We start from the raw sequence: 24,520 nt of genomic DNA, 5'->3' as shown, positions 1-24,520 counted from the left end.
TATGGCTAGATCATAGTAACCGCCTGACTGATGGTCCAGTCAAAAGATCCCCGGACAGAGCTCCGGCAACAAGCCTTGTGGGTGAGTATGATCCATATATCTTGAGAGCATGTATACTAATGGGAGACCGAGGTGGTCATGTGTAAAAATAACCTTAGAGAATGTATAAAGGTACCTGCAGCATGATCCGGTCATAAGAGCCTCGGAGCAGAGCTCCAGTACAGAAGTCATGGGGGTGAGTACGATCCAAATACCATGATATCTGTATATTGAGGACGGACGGCTGTGTGTGCGTAACCTTCTATAGTTCCATTGCAGTGTTTCCCGGGACCTGTACGTTTCTGTCCCTTGCTAGACGCCCTCGGTGAGGTGCCGTTGCTGGGCTCAGAAGCCAGGTGCTCTACTTGCAGTAGGCGTTCACTCGTCGACATATGTCCAGGCGGGGGGATAAAAAGCTGGACTCCGGCTTCAATCCTCCTGGAGCATGCGGCCAAACACGGGTTTTTGTGGGATCCTTCGTGAACATCAGGCCCCCGGGGCCACGCTGCGATGCACCCGGATTGGGCTACAGTGCCTGGGCGCCCCGAGGGGCTTCCTGGCCACCGGCGTATTCCGTCTTGCTGAGGCAACGGACGGGAGGTACAGGGGGCATCACCAGGATCCTCCTGTGTAAGGCTGTCTTAGGCAGAGCTCCCATCATCACTGAGATGTGTGAGCCGGCCGCTTCCAGCAGGCCGATATGGTCGGGTTTCCATGAACTTAAAATCCAGATAATATGGTAAGATGTCCACGTAAAGCAAGGCTTTGCGCATTTCTCTAAATCCACGTGAGTGGTAAATGTGCACGTGAAGCTTTGCGCATTTTTCTAAAATCCACATAGCTGGTAGATGGGCACGTGTTGCTTTGCCCATTTTCTAAAATTCCACGTTGGTGGTAAATGGGCACGGGATTCTTTGCCCATTTCTCTAAAATCCTGTGAAGGTAAGGGTTACGCGTGCTGTCTTCGTTCCCTTTGTTTCAGAGTGGGGTAACACCCCGGTACCCTGGGTCCCACTTAAATGGTGTGTCTTGGTCGACACACCCTGGAGACATCACTCCTCTGAGGAGGGTGCTGGAGCTGCTGTTCCCGACCGGCCATTACGTCCGGGTGACATAGAACCCTAAGGAAATCCGGAGATTAGGGTAAGAGTGCTCATATTGCGCACCTTCTAAAATCCACATGAGTGGTAAGTGTGCACGTTATCCTTTGCCACTTTCTAAAATCCACGGAAGTGGTCGGTGGGCACGTGAGGCTTTGCCACCCGTCTAAAATTCCACCCAGGTGGTAGGTGTGCACACTATGCTTTGTCACTTCTCTAAAATCCCACGAAAGTGGTATGTGCGCACGTTCTTCTTTGCCCACCTCTCTAAAATCCTGTACGGTGAGGGTTACGCGTTTTCGGACTTCGTCACCGGGAATGGGGACAGTATTCCTCCGCTGAGGAAAAACGGAGGTGCCTCTTTCATGAGAGGCTTGAGCTCGCTGTCTTCCAGAAAGACCTCGTACCAGCTGCATCAGTAGGGTTTGGCCGTCCTCCGCCTCCCTGATGCGCTGGCGATGTGGCTAGCCTGCAGTATGCTACCCCTCTGATTTTTAATCATGCTGCTGGTTGGGGGCCCCCCCTCTCGGTGAGAGGTGGGTTGGGCTCCCCCAGCTAGAATGAGCTACTGCCAGCCGGGGAAAACCCGGCATTAGTAAGGGTCGAGCCCCCTGGGCGTCTGAGGACCAGGCCTGTGTTCCCACGCCGAAATTGTTACTAGCTGGTTCCGCTAGTTGAAACGTGCTGCGGGTCGAGTCCCCTTCTCGGTGAGAACTGGGCGTGTTGCTCCCCCAGCTGATAACTGCTAGCTGTTCCACCAATGGAACGTGCTGTAGGTCGAGCTCCCGCTGAATGGATGTCTGCTCCCTCAGATCCAGGTTCGTGGCTAGCCACGCCAGCGTGATAGCCGTAGGTGAGACTGATGACTACTCAGAGTTCCATCTATAGGCTGCCCTCCAGAAGTGCCACGAGAACCCCCTAGAACGGTTGTATCCATCTACATATGGACATTCTAAAATCCACATGGTGGTAAGTGGGCACGGTATCTTTGCCCACTTTTCTAGAAATTCCACGAAAGTGGTAAGTGCGCACGTTCTACTTTGCCCACTTCTCTAAAATCCTATATGGTAAGAGTTACGCGCACAGCTTCGTTCTCTTTTTCTGAGTGGTCTAAAACCCCGGTTCCGCCTGGGACCCACTCCTCATGGTATCCTCGAATACCTGCTCTGGCAGGGTGTTTCCACTAGAGGCCTGTTGAGACAGGTCCTTCTGCAAAGTGAGGTAGCCCTGGGTGACAGGCCAAGACTAGTAATTGATCCAATAAGTAGGCTCTTGGTCGTATTCCCTGGAAGGAATCCTTCATGATTCTAGGCCCTGGCGCCGCCTCCGAGGAGGCTTTTTTGGCACAGCTGGTACGGTGGCCCCTGCCATCCCGCAGTTCTGGGCACCGATCCAGCCGCACTCATTACACCAGAGGTCAATCTCGAGAGACTGACTCTCGTGGTAGACTATTGGTAGCCTGGGTTCTACTACCAATCTTGTCCCAGTGGGACCTGCACACTGTGAGGCTCTAGTAATGTCCCTTGGCAGCCTAAGCTTCTGGCCGTAGGGAGTAATGTCACTGACAGCCGTCTAAGTCCAGGACAGGGGCAACTCCCATAGCGATATGGTGTAGTTGGTACTTAGTGGCTCGCCATGGTTCTGGCTTGCACTCCCCTCAGCATGGCGGCGTGGGTATACCGTTCCCCATAGCGACCCCTAGAGGACGCAGTTCGAAGTTCCACGAAAGGGAACGTCTCAGGTTACTTATGTAACCATGGGTCCCTGAGGGGAACGAGACACTGCGTCCTCTAGTTTTTGTGCCATGCTGCGGACACAAGCTTCAGACGAAGAAGTTTGTACTAGTTGCAACGGTAGTGATGTCATGGCTGTCGCCGGCCAAACAAGTTGGTGTTTTTTCAATGTAGGCTTCAGACATGGGTCACGACGAGGCGTTCCCCATAGCGACCCCTAGAGGACGCAGTGTCTCGTTCCCCTCAGGGAACCATGGTTACATAAGTAACCCGAGACGTTTTTTCTTAAATTCTAAGGCAGCATCATGTGTATTTTTCATGAAGAAGGCAATTACAGAATGCATCATTAGGGTGTTGCACTGTTAGCGCTACAAGCTCTACATAAATCAATTGAGAGTTCAGTCTCCCATGCAGAGCAATATTTTGGTGGACCACGTAGGCAGTTGGCAGTTTGAAAGATCACTAGGCTTGGAACAGAGCTGTGGACTTTCATTTCATTCCTCTATTTGTCATTTTATGGTGCTCCTGCTATGCAACCTTCAAAACCATTATGTGCAACATTATGTCACAAAGTGTGGTGCCATTTGGGATGGAGCCACTGTTAATGAACAGTGACATTAGAGGGATATACATTTAAACTATGGTGGTGGCATAGTTTTGATCGATTTGGGTTGTTATCCATCAGAGGTTGTGAGGGAGTGTGAGGCAAAAAAAACCCTACAATATTCTATTTATTGAGCAAGACACTTTTCCAAATTACTGCAATTATTCTATGGTTGGCAACTCTGGATAAAAGTGTCTGCAAAATGACAAAGCACAGTTATTATTCCGACAGTGGGCTTCAGTGTCTCGTGTGAGAATACACAGAATGAACAGTCCATTTACAGGAGAGAACTTTTCCTGTCTTTGTACTGGCATCCTTAATGGCCACACCATCTGCAAGTACTTTATAGCAATTTTACACAACAATACTTGGACTGAACTTACGTCTTCAGTGTCCCTGACGTCATGAGTTCCGTCACAAGGATGATGCACTTGTGTCCTTTCATGGTGGACTTCCAGGAGTCGTAGAAACGGACAATGTTTGGATGCTGCAGGCACTTCAGCATCTCCACCTCTTCACTGAACCGCTGCCGTTCCACTTTCGTCAGCCTTCGGGTCTGTTGAAGAGACACATATTTCAAGTAAATTTATGGGTTAGTTCATTCATGTTCATACATGATGGGACATTGAGTCTGTGGAGCTCTGTACACTTTGTGACTTGTAGGACAGGTCTATGACAACTGAAGTTGAACGTCATTCATGCTGAAAGTGACTTAAGTGGCTGGGAATTCAAAACAACATTTGTTAACCAACCTTAATTTCTTGACTTTAAGAACTGTTGTTATTTAGTCTTTTTTTGCCATTTAGTCAATTTTCTTTGACGTTTAACTAGTTAAATGCAATCTACCCAAGTAGGTCATATTCCTGGCTAGCCCTGGAACAACATTCCTATTAACTAATAAAGTTTTACAGTTAGGTTAAGGGTTGGGGGTTTGAACAATGTTCTTATAAACCAATAATATCCTTCTCATTTCAGAGGGAGGTTAGGGTTAAAATGGGGTGGAAGGTGTTCAAGCTATTATTGTTTCATTGAAATATTGTTCCTTGTACTTAAAAAATAACAGTGCATGGAGCAATTTGGGAGGTCAAAAATTGACATAAAATTATCCATGCAATAATTTTTTTTTTTTTTTACCTAAACTTCATGGGTCACTTGAGACAGAAGTTTCAGAATGGCACTTCAAACTGAGAATAAACGCACCAGAATTCCCTGACAAATCAAAACACAACTTACTAAATTACTGTTAGCAGCTATTCTGTGTTTTTGAAGTATCAGAAATGCAGTAGATGTCAAAATGTGCCAAATCCATAAACTGGCACACAGTCTATGCAAAAATAATCTGTGCTAAGCACATGGAAAAACTGACAGCGCTGTCTTCTTTCATAACTTTGATTTGCAGCTTTTGGCTTTAAAGGCTGAACTGCATAATTTTCTGCAAGAGAAGGAAGTAGTTGACAGAAGTTGTTGGTCAAAACACATATGGCACCCCAGAGTTTGTTTGCATTTCCACATCTGGCTCTCCAGACAGCTTAACCTGTCCTTTCAGTCTCGGACCCCTGAGACAGGTGACAGGTCAACCGGACCAATGACTGCTTCATGCTCATGGTTGTTAGTCTTTAACAAGCAAAAACACACTCAAATTGGATGTTTTTCATCTTTCACACAGAGTACTGATTGTCCAGAATGAGCGCACGCATGAAATATGTTTATTGCTTTAGGTAGACAAGCCTACCGTGAGTGCAAAACTTTGAAATGCTCAGTGAAAAGGCTAATTTCAGGTGCTTAGTCTAATGGATAACATCTTTCTGATAGAACTGAAACATCCTGAATGTGGGGCAAAGACAGTTGGTTATGTAACCAAGGCAGATGAGGACAATCTTGACAGGTTTGGATGAAGTTGGTGGGAGTGAGGGGTGAAGAGTGCATGAGTGTGTCGAGAGTGCATTAATAAGAGTAATGTGGTAATATGGTACTGCAAGGAAAGTAGAAAAGAAGATTCAGTGTCCTGTATGCTAGACAGAGCTGCTGAGGAATGCTGTTGCATCTGTGACAACGCTATTTCAGGACGTACCCCGCTACAGTCCTGGAAAAACAGCTGTGTGAAACTTACTCTCTCCTTCCCTCATTTGCTTTACCTGCCCACCCACAATTTCCCCTCAGATAAGTGGTTCTCAACTGACTTTGCTACACAATAAGTGGTTCTCAACGGTTTTTGTTTAATCAGGATAAGTGGTTGCTTTGCTTCAAGACCAAAATTGCTAATAAAGTAGCATAAAAATTGTGTATATTTTAAGATAAAAAATGTATATTTATCAATAAAATCATGAACTGCTTAGATCCGATAATATGCATAATTATTTACATGAAATAATAATAAAAAAATGGAAATAAAAATAATTGGGTAATTACAACCATTTAAAAAAGAAATCATTTTTCGTAGTAAAAGTGTTTAGATATTGCTTAAAAAAAGAAAGAAAAGAAAAACAGAAAATATCTACTGTTCACGTGGTCATGCTCATCAGCAAAACACTTTCATGGTATAATTCTCTCATTATAAATATAATAATATAATATAATATAATATAATAATCACAAAATGTTGCCGTGTCTGACTGGATGAAGAATCTATAAAACATGTTCTTCTAATCTGTGCTCCCTGGTATGTAGCATAGTCTCGGGCAGAAGCCCAGTTCTGGTGGTTAGTGGACTAGTTCTTAGCTGTGGCTGCCAGTACAATTTAGCACTAAACTAACCACTAATGGGACCACACTCAGAATGACTGCCTTGAGTTTTACTAGAGAGGAAACTGACCACTCACAGAAATATGAATGGGAAAAATCACAACACTCAATATGGAGGCTATAGGAATGCAAGTCTTGCCTTTCATTTAAAAAAAAAAAGCTAACATCTTTTTAGTACAGTTTGTTTATGCTACAATGCATAAGTGCATCTTAAAATACATTACTGAAAACCTGACAGACAGTTTTGGACATTTGGACATGATTTTCTTCTCACAGGCTGCATGCCAAAACAACAACATGACCAGTGTAGTCCGATATAAGAACAAATGACTGAGTCGGTTCTTTTTCGGGAATCAAAAACATACACCAGTGTAGCCCAGTTTCCAAAATTAATGAACTAAGGAATAAAACACAACATGACAAGCTACTGTTTGAAACACTGCCATCAAAATTGGACTCAAATCAAATCAAGTGCTTTTGAATCTAAATTAAATTGGGAAATCTGTGACCAAATCTACTGTCTAATTTAGCTTTTAAGACAAAAACTGCTCATGACATCTCTTCATCAGTTCAGGGACTTTCCATCCAAACTAAGAGTCTGTCTCACCGGAGTCGTTTTTACATGACAGCAAAAAATTGTCCTTGATACTTAAATAATCTTATTTGCACATTCATCAATCCCAAGTGTGGGAAACTCAGCACCACGAGTCAACGCACCTGTTAAACACACTCCATGAGCCATTATGCAACACAAAGTCTAATGCCCATGCAAACAAGAAAAGGTCTTAAAATATACTATGAAGTGGGGTTTCCTTACTTCAGCATGTCCAAAAATGCATAAACAGAGAACATGTTAAACTGGCTTGGTAACGCAGAACCTGTAATTGTAGTTTATGATGGCGGTCATTGGTGGGCTGTGATTGGTGTTTCTAAGAGCGGCCGTGACGTCAAAGCAGACATATAACGTATTCCAGACGCGGGAAACAGCACACACGTGCAATGTGCATTTACAGCACAGATCATAAACTGGGAAGAATGGAGGATGTGATGTAGTATTGTTTGAGCATGTGTGTGGGTTAGAAAGCCCTGCTCTTTATCAGGAACAAGCTGTTTCAGCTCTAAGAAAACATCATTGACTTCCCACAAATGTGTCCGTGAAGAGAAATAGCATGTTAAATAAAAAGAAAAGATAAGAACTGCCACAAGGAAGATACATTTTTCAATTGGTTTTCCCCTTAAGCCAGCAATTAAAGTTAATTGCTTCCTTAAAAGTAAAACTAACTGAAAAATTCATTACACTATTTAAATCATTTAATGAAGAAATCTCGAGTAAAAATAACATAAAAAGATAAATATAAAACCAAACAATACAAAAATCGAAAATGTAACTTTAATACCACTTTAATGAGTATATATATATATATATATATATATATATATATATATATATATATATATATACAGTATATCAAACATAATATTATGACAATGCAATATGGGGTGCTGTGTGTACATTAATGAGGGAAAAAAAATAACTTAAATGATTTTAGCAAATGGCTGCAATATAACAAAGAGTGAAAAATGTAAGGGGGTCTGAATACTTTCCGTACCCACTGTATATATATATATATATATACAGTATATCAAACATAATATTATGACAATGATGAACTTACTGTATATTTATAGTGCTTAAACACATTACTCAAAATATGTGAAGAATTTAGGTCATTCGATTAATATACCTAATAACGTACTACGTGTCATGTGCTGTTTGTATTCCCTTGGCTTTCATAGGAGCTAATAACACAATCCTTTATGATCGATTTTCCTCCAGAAGTTTGTGCTTCTAAATGATAGTAAGTTGTGCTGGAGGCGTTGGCGTGACTCATTCCCCTTTACTAGTCGAGTGTGCACGTCCTGCCTGAGGGAAGGGAGGCTGTCTGGTGGAATGTCTCATTAAAGCAGCATCTCGCTCATAAAGCTCTCAGATCTATAAAAGAGACTGGGGATCCTGCACATCTAGATCTTCCTTATTATAAGATTTCACTGGAGCCTCTGGCAGCACTAGATTACCACATACACCCGGGATAACAGCTAAAGTCAGAGCCAGCGACAAAAAAACAGCCATCAATAGAATGATAGTTCATTTTTATTATAGAAGCATGGAGTATTAAGGACATAAAGACTCTGAGAATAAGGACATAAAGTGTTTGATCATACTTAAGTTAACGTAAATCAAAGTGTTTTTCTTTGGCAACTGCAGGCTGTTAAATGACTGGCAGAACTATAAGGGTTTATTGTTTTCCAGCAGTAAAAGGGAACAATTTTTTCATATATTTCAGGCAGCGTCTATTTACTACAGTATTGAGGGGCAGTTTTAAGTTAATATATCAACTTGACCTGGTTTGACATGTTTAATACCAAACAGTATGGATAAATGTAGGTTTTTAATCTAAAGTCTTTTTATTCTGGCCCAAGAACTGGCCTGGAGCCAGTGAATATGAATGTAAACTGGAAATCATGTTTGACAGACATATAAAATGACTAACCACTGTTTGTTTTGTTTTATGTGCCATTTAAATGCATCTGAAATACAAACATCTTTTTACTATCCTTTTATTTTGTGATGGCTGATCAGCTCAGTCTAATTTTTCCAACAGGGAAAACTACTTATATTAAACGAATTATATTATACTATTTATATTTATAATAATAATACAAATACAAATTATGTATTCTAATTGCTCAATTGCCTTCTAACCTTAATTGGCAACCAAGTAAATCTTACTTAATACTCTTCAAAAAACAAACACATGTGTTTAGTCTATATCACAGAATTAATGAGGCATCATTGTCTGACTGTATTATGTAATAAAAACAGAAAATCATTAGTTACGTCAATCCACTTATGGCAAGAAATGTGGAAGGATTTATGTTGATATTTACCAAACGCTCACTTTGAAACAAAGGGTGTTTCCAAACTTTTGGAATGCACTGTAGATGACACCACAGTAAGACACTGATTTCAATTTAAAAAATCTAATTAGTGCTCAAATTATTGCACGACATGTGTACAACAAATTTCTAAAGCAACCACTGAATAATATAATCTAAACCTTGACGACATAAATCTTTTTTTATATATATACATACATTAACACTCTTCAAAAGATTTAAAAGTGACTCTCTCTCATCGCTAAGTGTTATTTAATAGAGTTTGAACAAGCGTCACCACATGCAAGGCCCACAGTGGCAATACCAGGTAATGATATAAATCGAAAAAAAAAAAAAAAAAAAAAAAAAAAAATCAAATTAGTGCTCAAATTATTGCACGACATGTGGACAACAAATTTCTAAGCAACCACTGAATAATATAATATAAACCATGACGACATAAATCTTTTTTTATATATATACATACATTAACACTCTTCCAAAGATTTAAAAGTGACTCTCTCTCATCGCTAAGTGTTACTTAATAGAGTTTGAACAAGCATGCACGGCCCACAGTGGCAATACCAGGTAATGATATAAATCGGTAACAAATTGACAGAATGACAAATTACTCGCATTCATTTCTAAATCATTTTCCATCACATTATCCATCCACAGAGAAGGAACCATGACTCACAGTTCTAATATGCATAGGGCGTGTGCAATAAATCTTACACAGCAATTAAACACTGGCAGTGTAGCTGATGATCCGAGCAAAACACTATAAGGAAACTCAATGTGGAACAGACGACTAACCTGATTGAGTGCTTCCAGCCCTTAAAATGCTGCTCTATGTTCTGTAAATGCAAGATAACAATTAAACAATCCTGTAAATAACTTTCCTATACAGTATAATGAATTATTCAAATAAATACTCATGAAATGCAAGAGCAAGGCCACATATTCTTCCCTAGACACTTGTCTTTCTTAAGAAGAAGACATATTGTGCACTTGTTCAGCTTCTTATATTTTCCCACAAGCCTATGCATTCTGTTATAATAAATTCTGTTATAACTTGCTACTGTACTTTTAAGAGTTCTACGTGTAAATTACCTCTGTTATTAAGTCAAACTTAAATTACCAAGATCAATGAACATACGTGGGACGCCCCACTGTACAGCTTACCCCATGCCACACGGTCAACATGACTGGAAATGACAGGACTAAATTTTAGTGCCAATGTTATGAGACAAAATGACATTCAGATTTAAATGCAATGCTAACAATACAACATAACATTTTATCTTCTCATGAGGGATCATAAACTTCAGGTTTATCTCAGTTTGAACTGTCACTAATGTAATCCGTATATATCAAAACACTTTTACTGCAGAGCACTGACGCACTCAGCGGTCGAAAATGACCTCTTATAACGTATTGCACCCCATGCCACACGGTCAACATGACTGGAAATGACAGGACTAAATTTTAGTGCCAATGTTATGAGACAAAATGACATTCAGATTTAAATGCAATGCCAACAATACAACATAACATTTTATCTTCTCATGAGGGATCATAAACTTCAGGTTTATCTCAGTTTGAACTGTCACTAATGTAATCCGTATATATCAAAACACTTTTACTGCAGAGCACTGACGCACTCAGCGGTCGAAAATGACCTCTTATAACGTATTGCGCTCAAGTCAAGTCGGAAGTATCATAATTAAAAGATGAATTTTCTGAGTTGGACTTTCTGTGTCAAATAAAGAACTATGTAGGAAACATAACGGTATTGATCATAAGTTATTAAGTAATTGTGAATGTTGACAGTACAACTTGTTTGATGTAGAATATCACCTTTTAGCTGGTTTATGAAACAACAAGCTTTTATAACTAAAATGTGCAGCAGTGCTTAAAAGGAAAAAGAAATTGGCCACTGCATTCATTTTTCTTGAACGCACATCAAATCGTAATTATGAGCTCATAAATGCAAACTTCCCAGAAGCACTTGAACACAGCATGAGGTCATTTCAAAATCAATTGGAAGCTCATTTTGCTATTAACATTTCACGTGGGATTAAAAATATATATAAATCTCTTAATTCAAGACTAATTGCATTGCAACCCTCTGTTTGGCATTCATATGTTTGTTATATTACCTCTGGTAATATCAATATTGTGTAATAATATCTCCCAAATGAACACGCATTAGTACACTGCTCTTGACCTGAGTGAATAAGAACGAATGAATCTTGACTCATCATGCTGGAAATGAAAAGTCAGGTCAATCACATTGCGGGGTATAATATTCTTCACAGTGTGCACTGGTTGCATAATACACATTCAGAGTAGTACTGTACTGTAGTAGGTTGTGTATTGCATGCATATAGACATTTAGATATTGTGCACAGAAATTGAAGCATGCTAGTATTTTGTCCCTAAAGGTATATTGTAGTTCACCCAAAAATGAACTTGAAAAAATGTCTTCCATTGTGTTGATGGAAACAGTGGACACATTGTTCAAAATATCTTCTTTTGTATTCCACACATGAAAGAAAGACAGACATGTTTGGAAAGACGTGAGGGTGAGTGAACCTTCTCTTTAAGCTCTGGTAACAGTAATTTGCCAAAACAACCCATGAAATGTGTTATTCTCCATGTTTGTTTAGCCATTGACTAAACAATATATCAGAGTATGGCTCAGATTTAATTTACGTTTGAATCTAGTGGGGTCACGCGTTCTAATTGGTTGATAGTTCTGAATGTGAACTCTCAGCCTCCATCGAAGACAGCTGCTGTTGTTTAATTATACAGAAACAAAACAGCGAGCAGCCTTACAAAAGGCCGAATGAATGTGTGAACCGTACAGAGGACTGCAGGGTGTGTGTACAAGAGAACAAACACTACTGCAGGCAGATTGCGTGTGTGTGTGTGTGTGTGTGTGTGTGTGTGTGTTTGCATGTGCGGGGGCGTGTGTAAATTGTATTCATGTGTCTAAGGACAAGTTTGCGCAGCTGAATTATTACATGCTGTAATTGTAGTGCATCCTGAATGACGTAAAACTTCTAATCTAATATTTATAAAACTGCTTATCATCCAATCTAATCCAAACTGACTGAAACACATTTCTAAAAAACATGATTTCCATACAATTGTGGCTTGGAAGGTCTTTGTAAAAAAAAAAACTTCTCTTTTTTTTGGCAATTCAGCCTATAAACAACTAGAACTATGACAGATTTGAGTCAGTGGATCACATTATTACAAATTGTGTACATTTCGAGTTCATTACACATTTTCTAGTAACTGTTCTCGTAACATTTCTGGACATTAGTATCATATTTTTATGTATTGTTTTGGCAATACTACTAGGGAGGCACAAAACATTAATTTTAAAAAGTGTTTAAAAAAAATTATATGTACTCCAACTACATACAATATAAGCAACTATATAGGTAATGGTTAACTAATCTAATTTCATTTGTTCAAATTATTTTATTAGCAGCCATATTAAAAATATAATGGCTCACATATTGAAAAGGCCACACAATGTTGAGGATCCAGATATACGACAACTTTTTATTCTGACTCATCTGAATTTGCAACACTTTGTACTAAAATACTCATGTTACTGTAAACGAGTGATCAGAGGATGACAACACCAGATCTGATGTAATCTCAAAAGACACACAGAGGTCACATGTTTTTAAGTCAATACATAAAAATACACAGTGTTACAGACTCAGTTGCACATAAAAAGTCTCAAAAATTCCCTTTAACGGCCACGAGTGTATTTTTGTCAGTGGTGGGGAAGGGAGTGTTGATATATAAATGACAATGGTATGTGTAGCCTATTTTGCTTTTGTTATCTCATTCACACAGACTAACATATCTGTAGCATGACTAAAACCAGCTGAGATCTACTGCTGGGCACCTGCACCAAAAACAGCACCAAAACAGAGAAGATTTTACAGAGAAGGAAAAAAATGGAGATGTACTGTTTTGACAGTTTTGCCATTCTAAGTATCAGTCACTGTAACTAAGACTGTGTTCACACTTGTAGTTTGTCTGGACCAAAAAAGAAAACTATACATTTAGTCCTGGTTCGCTTGGCATTCACACCGTCCTTTGTAACACCACCCCTAAAAACACAAAACAAAATGCATAAGGATACAATCTCAACCTGACTGCACACAACTGCTGTGTGCTGGTCTAAATGTGTTCATTGTAGGTATATACATAATTCACAAAGAGCTTATAAAATGTTTAAAGGAGTCAAAACAGCCAAGAATTACTCTGTTGCACACAAATAATGATCTGCTTCAAGGAATCCCATTTACACTTTCCATACAGCACAGATATGCAAGCAACACATCATGACATCTTCCAGAAGACAAGACATTTTTCAGGCTGGACTTGGGGGAAAATTATAAGACCACAAGTACTGTAGCAGTACAGACAGCAACAGATCTGATGAGATACCATCAATAGCAACTCTATGAAAATCCTACATTCACCTGTTGCTAATCCCACTGGCTCCTCACTGACGCATAATATCTGGAAGATGTCCACGTCGGAGGACACTGTAAATTATGACACCCTTTCAGACAGGAAGATGTGTATAAAAAGAAAAGAATAACACACGGTCTAGTGGCCAAATGCTAAAAGCCAATAAAACTTCTTCCGTCTGGTTCAGCCAAACCTCTTCTCGTGATTTACAGTGGTGAAGTCCTAACCTAGTTTTGCGTACTTTTTAAATGCGGCATTAACTCATTATTCTTGTCAAAAACAGCCCAAGTAAACAGGAGGTGACAACAATCTGATTGACATGTAAAGTGACCAACCACAATTCTGTTTATTTGTACATATATGTTATATATATGTTCCATCTGGAGCTAAGACTCGTTCTAACTATGTCATGGGTCATTTAGTGCTTATTTGCAAAAAGATTTAACTTTAATCCGGTTTGTCATGTGTATTTAACTTTCAGCTCACAAACACTGTTACTGTGTCTGTCTCAAGAATAACCTAAGGCTAGAAGTGCTGCCCATAACCTCACAGCTCTCTTTCAAAAATAACAGTGTTTAAAGGGATAGTTCGCCCTAAAATGCAAATTCTGTCATCGTTTACTCATTCTCCACTTGATCTAAACCTGTATGAGTGTCTTTCTTCTGTTAAACACAAAAGAAGATCATTTGAAGAATGTTGGTAACCAAAGAGTTGACGGTAGCCATTGACTTCTAATGAATTTCCCCCCATGCTATGGAAGTCAATGGCTACCGTCAGTTGTTTTCTTACTTTTTCCAAAATATCTTCTTTTGTGTTCAACAGGGAAAGAAACTTATACAGGGTTGGAACAACATAGGTGAGTAAATGAGGACAGAATTTTATTTTTTTTGGTAAACTATCCCTTTAATCATTACATTTGATACCTGAAGACAGAAAACCTGTCACAAGAACAGTATTTCCCTGTGTTTGGTGTCTGGTTTGTCCAGTCTTGCTGATATTAAGCAACAAGGGCAGGGCAGGGCAGAGCTGTAGTTTGTTTAAAGTACAAACAGGTGGAGAGGTCTCATGAAACCATCAGGAAAAAGACTTTAATGCCCTGTTTGCATGTACAAAAGATACAGTTTGTAGATATTATGTGTTCACATATTAGCCAATGTAAAGATACAGAAAACACTTTTAGATCTACACTACTGGTCAAAAGTTTTGAAATAATTAACATTTCTTAATGTTTTAGAAAAAAAGTCTCTTTTGTTCACCAAGACTGCATTTGATCATAATACAGTAATATTGTGAAATATTATTACAATCTAAAATAACTGTTTTCTGTTTTAAAATGTAAATTATTCCTTTGATGGCAAAGCTGAATTTTCAGCAGCCATTACTCCAGTCTTCAGTGTCACTTGATCCTTCAGAAATCATTCTGATGATTCGGGCGCAATTATTATCAGTTATTACTGGTGCTTATTTATTAATAATGGTTCTTATGATTATCCACGTAGAAAAATTTTTTGGTGCTTAGAAATTTTAATGAACAGCATTTATTTGAAACAGAATTCTTTTGAAACATTATAAATGTCTTTACTAATTGCTTTCATTTTCATTGCGATCAAATAAATGCAGCCTTGGTAAATATAAGAGATTTCTTTCAAGAACATAAAAAAACTTAAATATTCCAAACTTTTGACATTACAATTTCTGAGTGTAATTAGTTGTAATGTTGCAGACTGAAGGTCATAAGCAATATAATCTCCAAGATGCCCATAAGTATGAATATGAAGTATCTGATGCCAATGAAAGATGATATTAAGATAAAGTTAATATCGCCCCAGCACTGCAATTTGGCATTCCAAAACCAGTCACACACAACGTCGGCATGAGCGCTGTTAATGTCGTCTGCTGTCACTCTCATGGCTGGAGGTGATAACACCTCAATACCTGCTCATACTTTCATGTGAAATACAGCATTCTGGGTTTGAGCTACAATCACAAGCTTTGTGCCTCATAAAACAGTGGGTGACCAACACCACCGCCAAAGGAAGTTGCAATTAAGAGGAATGTTGCACCACTGAAACAACTATACAGACAGACAGAGATGTTTTGGATGTTTGACTCACACAACTAATTATCTATATTGTTTGAATAAGACCATTTGTCCATAGTTGCAGAATTTGCCCTACCACTTTTGTTTGAAGGGAAGCTTATCATCACTAGGCTTGGAATGGCCAATCCGTCAGCTTGCAGTATAGAATCCAAAACATGACTAAATCAGCGGAAAGCATATGTTTTCTGCCTAACGGTCCTGTCAAGCATGTATGGAAAGTGATGACATGTCATACAATCAGCCCCTTCAGCATGCAAGATTCTCGGAGGAAGTGATGCACTTCTTGATATTGAGCATTAGGAATATACTTCAGGTCACACTGCTGAAGTATCCGACAATGAATGAAATCAATATGGAAGGTTTGTGGAAAATGTCTTTGAGGTCATCTACTGTATATGCAAGTGTACTTATAATATATACATTTATACTTATAAGTTTCATATATAATACTTATAATATATAATATGCAGAAAATTGGACCAAATATGCTGATGGTACATCTTGTTTGCAGAGGCGTACAAAAAGTTTGTGCAATAAAATGCTCTCTAGAATAAGAATTTAGTAAATTTTTTGTTAATTTTCTATATTATATTATATCACATTATATGAAATTTAGAAGCTGAAAGACTGAAATAGTATTTTCTTGTAAAACATAGCCTACTCAGATAATCTTTTTTTATTTATAATTATTTATTTATTTATTTTTACAGTGTATAGCATTAGTAAGCTAACCGACATAAAATCCACAAAACTGAGGGACCTCAAAACCTCAGTCTCATTGTGAGACGCCACATAGAAATCAAAAAGAGAAAAGCATGATATAGTTTCACTGTTGCCTGGGAAAAAAAACTGATATGCTGTGCAACTGATGCCCCAATAGAGCTTCAGGCCACAGCCTTTGTGTGAGAAGTCTCTGGAATGACGAAAAAGGAAGAGTGTCATTCAAGAGCAGAACGTGTGGCGAAGCAAGGCACGGCCTCAGCCCTCTAATGATGTGTTGAATAACAAATTTTCTTTGTACCAGCTGTTGTTGCCCTTTATCCTTTTATGAATGCTTTTCATGTCTGACTTCATTGGAATAAGTGAGATAAAGGGTGTGAAATGAGAAGGATCAGCTGAAATCCACCTGCTGTGCTGAATTACAATGGGTTGTAATCAAGCCATCAGAATTGTGACTTTCATGCGCTGCTATGTATAATCACACAGTTATTAAGCAAAAATATTGACTTGACACAGGAAAATTAGTTACATTGAAAACTAGGGACTGAAGCAGGGTGTGAAACAGTTTATTTGGGATTTAAAGGGAAACTCAAGAGACATTCAGACTGGTTATTAAAGCATTGCAAGCTGGTAACTTCTTATGCAGCCTGCAGCTCAGAAAGTTGATGAATGCTTGGGAGGGAATTACTTTTTCTGATTTAATCCACCTTCAAAAGCCACAAGCCTGCAGCTCCTTTTTGTAATACAAGGGCAAATATATTTTATGTACTTTGCTATAAATAAGATCCATTGGTGCTGTGCTATTGAAAAATAGACCGTGACATGACAGTTACTTAAAACTAAAAATAATTTGTACATGAATGGACGACAAGAAAAAATTACAAAGAATTATGAAATAATTATGATTTTTTTTTAATGTTTTGAAAAAAGTATCTTATGTTCACCGATGCAGCATTTAATGATCATTAAAAAAAACTGGAGTAGCGGCTGCTGAAAATTCAACTTTGTCATCACAGGAATAAATTAGAATTTGGAATATATTCAAATAGAAAACAGTTATTTTAATCTGTAATAATAATATTTCATAATATTACCGTTTTCACTGTATTTTTGATTAAATAAATGCCACCATGGTGAGCATAAGAGACTTCTTTCTGTACATTAAAAAAACTATAATTACATCAAACTCGGCTTTTAGTTGTGCAAAGGTTTTTTGAATTCATTAAATTAACCCACCTACAGAACTGGCTGACCTTAAGCTAGCTATGAACACGCCATAAACCATCTGTTACACACTTTGACATACGTCTGCCAAGTTCTTGGGCCAATAGCCTCTTTCCATCCGGCTTGTCAGTTACATTCTATCTCTATCCAGCCCGACCACCTGACAGACATGCAATCCCCTCCATCTCCACCCATGTGACCCCTCTACAGTAAACAGAATATCAGACCCCACAGCTGAGCCACGTGAATTAGACAACATGACCACAGCATGCTCAGCTTCTAATCAGCGAGCAGCAGAAATGAGGCGACATAGGCATGAATGTAAACATAATCAGATTAATAAGTCTATACATTCAGCACGTTTACATGGACAACAATACTCCGATTTTAATACGTTTAAAATATGTTTGACGGCAAATAAAGAGCTTCAACACCGCCGTCGTCTGTATGCATGTACAAATAATTAACTGCACTTGAAGCTTTCATAAAATTAAAAATGAAACACCCAAAACTGTACATGGCATCATCACGAAGACGAATATGTTTAGGCGTGAAATTCCGGAGGGGACGTCGGATGGCGTCACGTGGGGACGTAATGACGTGTGCCATTAATCGAATTATGTACTATAACACGTAAAACAGGAACATGAAAGGAATATTCTAAAAGTCATTCATGTAAACACCGTAATCATAATATTGGCTTATTTAGAATAAGGTAAATAATTAGATTACTGATGTCCATGTAAACGTAGTCAGTTAAAAGACAAATTAAAAACGTATAAATGTACTTTATCAGACCATGGTTTATAAGTAAACAAATCATATTAATTATATTATTCATATTTTAAGTACATTTAAGATGTACATAAGATCTATAACCTACATTTTCAATAGTGAACACACACACACTCCTGGTCAAAAGGAATAATTATGGAATAATTATAAGATTTTTTAAATTATTTTTGAAGAAAGTCTATTACGCTCACCAAGACTACCTTTCTTTGATCAAAAATACAGTAAAACAGTAATAATGTGAAATAACTGTTTTCTATTTTAATATATTTTAAGATTTAATTTATTCATATGATGGCAAAGATACATTTTTAGCAGCCATTTCTTCAGTCTTCAATGTTACATGATCTTTCAGAAATCAGTATATACACGTATATATATATTCATATATATATAAAAACTATTTTTATTATTAAATAATTATATGAATAAAAATAATTTTAAATACACATATCATATGCATATATAGAGAATTTTTACCCAACATCAGAATATAAGAGAAACCTTTTCAATCCAATTTTAATGTATTAATAAAGTACTTTTCATAATAATAAAAAAAAAAATTTAACACAAAGTGCCACACAAATAACAAGTAAAAACCTACGGCTCTCTAGAAAAAAGTTCCCTAAAATGATTCAATATATATACAACACTAGTCATGGGGTCTTAAACACACATTTAAGGGTGTCAGCCATCATGAAAGAGAAATCGCTGAGCAAGAGACTTCAGTCAATCCCATTAACTGCATTAAGTCTCAAAGCAAAGCTTGTCTCATTTTCACAGAGTGTGGAGCCATAAGCCACTGTCACCATGGCAGCTCTCCTCCACCAGACGACCATTTAGCAAGGTAGTTAAGCATTGCATTCTGGGTAAAATAAATGTTCTACTCTTTCAAGAGGATTAGCTCAATGAACGCACCACAGGCAGTAAATGGCACAATCGAAGGTGTGACGAACAGGTAGAAAAATGAACTGCGGGATAAAGGGTTGCTGAGGAATGGCTTTCTCAGATAAAACTGTGAGGGGCAAACAAGCGCTCTGTGAATGACCGGAGGCCGGCAGTCTGGGAAAGTCACAAAACCACTTTCCTGCCCATTCACAGGATAAACAAGCATCCTTTTCTAAGGAGACAGACAACATGTCATGCGAGTACAACAAAAGAGTCCAAGTGCTGTTGACAGCACTGTCAACAGAACAATCAATGCCTCCACTAAAGCTACACTTACTGTAGTTCACCCAAAAATGAAAATTCTATCATCATTTACAGTTGTTCCAAGCATTGACGGTAGCCAGTATGGAAAAACATGAAAGTCAGTGGCTACCAGCAACTGTTTGGTTACCAACATTCTTCAAAATATCTTCTTTTGTGTTCAACAGAAGAAAGAAACTGATACAGATTTGGATCAATTTGAGGGTGAGTAAATGATGACAGAATTTTTTTTTTTTACTCAAATCCAATATTTTGCTATATCTGCCTGAATGCATCAAGGAAAAATAATAAAATAGCCAAAGAAGCATTCATTAGTCATTTACAGAGCACCGGTGTTGACAGCAGTTTTGTACAAGAAAAGTGCCACTGGCAATGAATGATGATGATTGTAATGTGCATCTTCACAGTGATGAGTGAAGTTAAAGAAATACATGAAGTCTAAGCTGAGCTCTTTGTATAGTACTGTTTTTCAACTGGTTTTCTACAGAGCCTAAATTTTGTGATGACCCAACACTGTTTATCAAACAAAATAGTTTATCATAAAAAAATAAACAAAACTGTTTTGAAAATCTTAACTTAACTAATTTTCCTTATTTTGCCTAAATATGTTTTTTGTCATTTAGTACTGCCCTTCAGAAGATACTTACATGTTTCCCAGAAGAGAAAATAACTTCAATTTACCCTGATCTTCAAATTCAAAAAGTTTATTAATTACTTTATGCATCTTGTTGCTCCTTAACTTCTGGAGCATCAGTGAGCGTTTGAACTTTTTGTAATAGTTGCATGTAAGTCCCTCAGTTGTCCAATTGTTGGAAAGGGTTCAAATACACAAAAATGCTGGAAAACCAAAGAATTTGAAAATAACATGCATTTTGTAAGATCTCTCTTATTTTGGTAAAATAGGCCTAATTAACATTTTGCAGATACTGCAAAGTGTATGTAAAATGTTGACCACAACTGTAGCTATTTGTGAGTATGTCTTCCCAAATAAAATGTAAATAAAAATAATAATAGTTAAAAAATTTGAACATAAATATAACATTAAGTAAAAATTTGATAATCATAACTGCAAGTGAACCTGTATTGAATGTCGTCTGGGTTGTGTTTTCTTTCAGATGCATAGCTTTGTTCATTCTTTTCGAGGATGACAGTATGGCCCTGTCCCAAATGGCAACCTAAACCCTCGCGGTCTTCCTCTGAGTCCGCACTTTTGTGACATAATGCCGCTTTGACTGTCGGGTAGAAGTCTGCTGCGAAGCTCGCCCCAGTGCAGGCTTGGCAGAAGTGCGGATCGAGGGTGCATAACGGCCGCAGAGGGGGCGCTCGTGAGCACCCTTCTGAACACTAAAATGACAAATGGGACACCCTACGGTCTCGTGGACTTAATGGACATGGGCATATGGCGGCCATTGTAAGTCGGTAAGACCGCAAGTGCTCATGTTGGCATCTGGCTAATTTGGTTAACTTTTACCAAGTGATACCTGAAGAGTACGGACATTCAACCTTTGATGTCAACAAAAAAATTATATGGAAAGCAATTTATCCTCCTTTTAAAAAGCTACAGTTCATTACATTTTATTGTTTGCATTTAGCACTGTTTCCTTTCTTGAACAGACCTGCAACCCACCAAATGACAACCACTATATTAGATCTAGTGGGATTTATTGAACTAGCCAAAATCAGATTTGTAAAGTATTGTTTAGAATCACATCTGTGCTGCAGATTTGGGCCAATTCATCTGTACTATGAACATAGCATGTTTTAGTATGCAGGTTTTTGCTGGAAAAATGTACTTGATGACCCCAGCAATTTGCCTAGTACCACAGCATGTGGCATCTTGCATATTGCACCATAAGGACGCCTGGGAGAAGGTCCAGTGCCCAATACTCAGGTTACCTGTGATGGTGGATATAATAGCCAACACAGCTTTAAGCACTGAAGAAGAAGTTTCCTAATGCACAGCGGAGTATTCTAGGATTTGGATTCAGTGTACAAAAAATATCAGAACACATCTATACTTATACCTAAAATGAAAGATATATCAGACTGTCTACATTCCATTCAATCAAGATCAATTTGTAAAGTTAAAAATAACAGATCCAGCAGATTTCATCCACATGATTTTATCAAGCGCTGTGCTGCTCATACTACAGTAATAAGCTACCAGAGGTGATGGACCCCTTCACACATCCTAAAAATCACTGAAACCATAGATTCGAATGACTCGTTTAATCAGAATTTAGAATCTGAACTGTCCGCATTATAAACCGTGTTTGACAAACCACACTAAGTTATAAAACTAGATGAAAGTTCAAACTTTCTTAAAAAAAAAAACATAACTGTCTGAGGTGAAAATAAAAATAGGTTAACCCATCTATATTTAACACTAAAACATTCAACGACATAACCTTGAGCTAGTCATTCCTGTCTTAAGCCTCGCACATTAATCAACCTATTGACACTTCACATGATGAGATCTTGCCTCTTAGGATGAGATAATACAGTTTCAGTATGTCATCTGTAGCTAAATAAAAATGTGACTTTTTAGAAATCCACTGCCTTGATTAGACTGTAATGTCACATGCTAATGAAAACTGCCTTGCAAAGTAAGCTAAAACATGACATCAGTGTTACTCTCATTTCCATTGAAGAACAGATGCATCTGATTACTAGCCGTGCAAAGATAACAAATACATTCGTCCATTCATCATAGGGTGAGTTTAGATATCAGCGGGGCGCAGTCATTGTATGACACAAAGACTATCTAAATGCTATCATAACTTGATATTTTATTTACACCCTTTCTTATCCCCCCCTTCCTCATTATCATAAGAGTGTGAGACCATACAGAACACTTCCTAAAACACTTGCTGGTGCTAACTGCAAGATTCAGTTTCACTGACTGTCTTACCTGGTGACCCAATAAATGATCCCATGCACATCTATGAACTTCTACATACATTTACTGATAATAAAAGAATTACTGCTTGAACAATTCGAGATGGTCCTCACTGCAGAACACAAGATCCAGGGGGCGAGGTTGGATCCAGATCCAACTCCTCCCACTTTACATATACCTAAACCCACCCGTCTCCACCCCCGATCCCTAAACCCACCCATCTCCACCCCTAAACCTACCATCTCCACCCCCTAGATGTGGATCCAACCCCGCCCCCTGGATCTTTGTTCTGCAGTAAGGGGCTACTGGACAATTCGACAGTTAATTGACTAGGGGCGCCATACGGCAATTTGGGTTACTCGAAAAGTTGACCCCCGTGAAAGTAACTGAACTTTAACCTCCTTACCTGCAGTTCACACCAAGCAACCTCCACGGTGGTCTCCGTATCCAATCCTTTGTAGACTGTCTTAAAGGACCCCCTTCCGATCTCAATGTTGAATTTCAGAAATCTTCCATCAGGTGAAGTCGCCACAGCTTTAGTCTCAACCTCATCCTTTTCCTCCTGCTCGCGTTTACTCTCAAACAGGGCTCTTGACAAAACAGCTTTCTTCTCGGTGCTTTCATCATCGGAGTCCGAGCTGGCATCAGCCTCCTGCGCGCTGGGCTCCTCGGTGGCCCAGGTATCAGCGGGTCGCGGGTCCGAGTCTTGCGTCTCAGGTGGAGAGCTGGAGGCAAGTGACACTGGAGGAGAAGAGTCTGTCTTTTTCTCCTCGTTGGTACTTTCCGATAAAATATTGTCGGCTGACCACGAAAGAGTTTTTGTCAGAGATGCAATGCTCTCTTGGGGCTCAACATCCATGGTGTGGAGTTTGTTAAACCTGTAGGAATTTCTCCTGGAGTTCGCCGAGTGTCTCCTCCGCCTCGGCGGCAGGCGCGCTGGGAAGAACGAGTCCGCGTCAAAACCAGCAGGCAACTTCGGGAAGCCAAGACTAGCCATGTCAACCTCAGCCTGTGACATTGTAGTAGATATCTGTGTAGTTAACATTAAAATTGCAGCGCGTAATATAGTGCATTACATGTCTTTGCCTTTCATAATGTCTCCATAACAACTATGCGTTTACATTTAGCCCCAAAATACTCTTCAAGTTCAAGACCGAATACAGTTCAAGACCGAACTTCTCCAGGAGCGCAATGCAGATTATATAAACGTATAAAATAAATGACTGTAAAATAAATGCAAACGCAAGTTAACGTTCTGTCGACATATTACGCAAGCAATCAACTGTAGGTTAAAAATTCGGTTATTTGAATATCACTGCGTGAGGTTCGAGCGCATCCACGGAGCGCACGCTGGTGCCTTCGCTTTCCAAACGCAAGTGTCTAGTACGCTACGCTACTCTGCTGCTCTGGTTGCTCCTCCCCGTGGAAAAAAACACCTTAGTAATTAGTCTGTGAGGGACCACTAACAGTCAAGCTACAATGCCATAAACGTAGTCTCTCACGTCTCAGATAGATTACAGCTGTCTATTATGGCAAGCTGTTGAAACATTTATTCTTTAAAATTGTATTATTGTTTTAATTCATAACTGTTTTTTTTAAACTAGTAATTCAAATATTGACAAGTATCTTTCACTTTCACTAGGTTCACTGCATATTAGTGCTTTTTGCCAAAGTGACTATATCAAAGGAATAAGTACTAGTATTTTATATACATATATTTTTTATTATTATTATTTTTTTTTTTACATACTAGTACTTATTCCTTTGATACAAGCATCTAGTGTAACTGGGAAACAAATTGCAAACTTTGGTTTTATATTCCATGAGGATCTGTAATATATATATATATATATATATATATATATATATATATATATATATATATATATATATATATATTACATATATACAG

General features: G+C 38.5%; 1 protein-coding gene across 1 annotated transcript in view; it reads right to left on the bottom strand.

The window, feature by feature from the left end:
* Nucleotides 1-23,967, bottom strand: part of LOC107582920 (serine/threonine-protein kinase WNK4-like) — a 53,667-nt gene extending 29,700 nt beyond the window's left edge. The window contains exons 1-2 of the mRNA XM_016268946.1: nucleotides 23,015-23,967; nucleotides 3,860-4,032 (exon numbers count right to left, since the gene is read on the bottom strand). Of these exons, the coding sequence (XP_016124432.1) occupies nucleotides 3,860-4,032; nucleotides 23,015-23,653 (812 nt within the window). The 5' untranslated portion in view covers nucleotides 23,654-23,967. The remainder of the gene's footprint in view (nucleotides 1-3,859; nucleotides 4,033-23,014) is intronic.
* Nucleotides 23,968-24,520: the final 553 nt, after the last annotated feature.

Source organism: Sinocyclocheilus grahami, unplaced genomic scaffold (assembly GCF_001515645.1).
Source record: "Sinocyclocheilus grahami isolate Dianchi unplaced genomic scaffold, SAMN03320097.WGS_v1.1 scaffold48.1, whole genome shotgun sequence".
NCBI lineage: Eukaryota > Metazoa > Chordata > Actinopteri > Cypriniformes > Cyprinidae > Sinocyclocheilus > Sinocyclocheilus grahami.
Note: the sequence above shows the minus strand (reverse complement) of the source record. Positions and strands in the feature narration are given on the sequence as shown.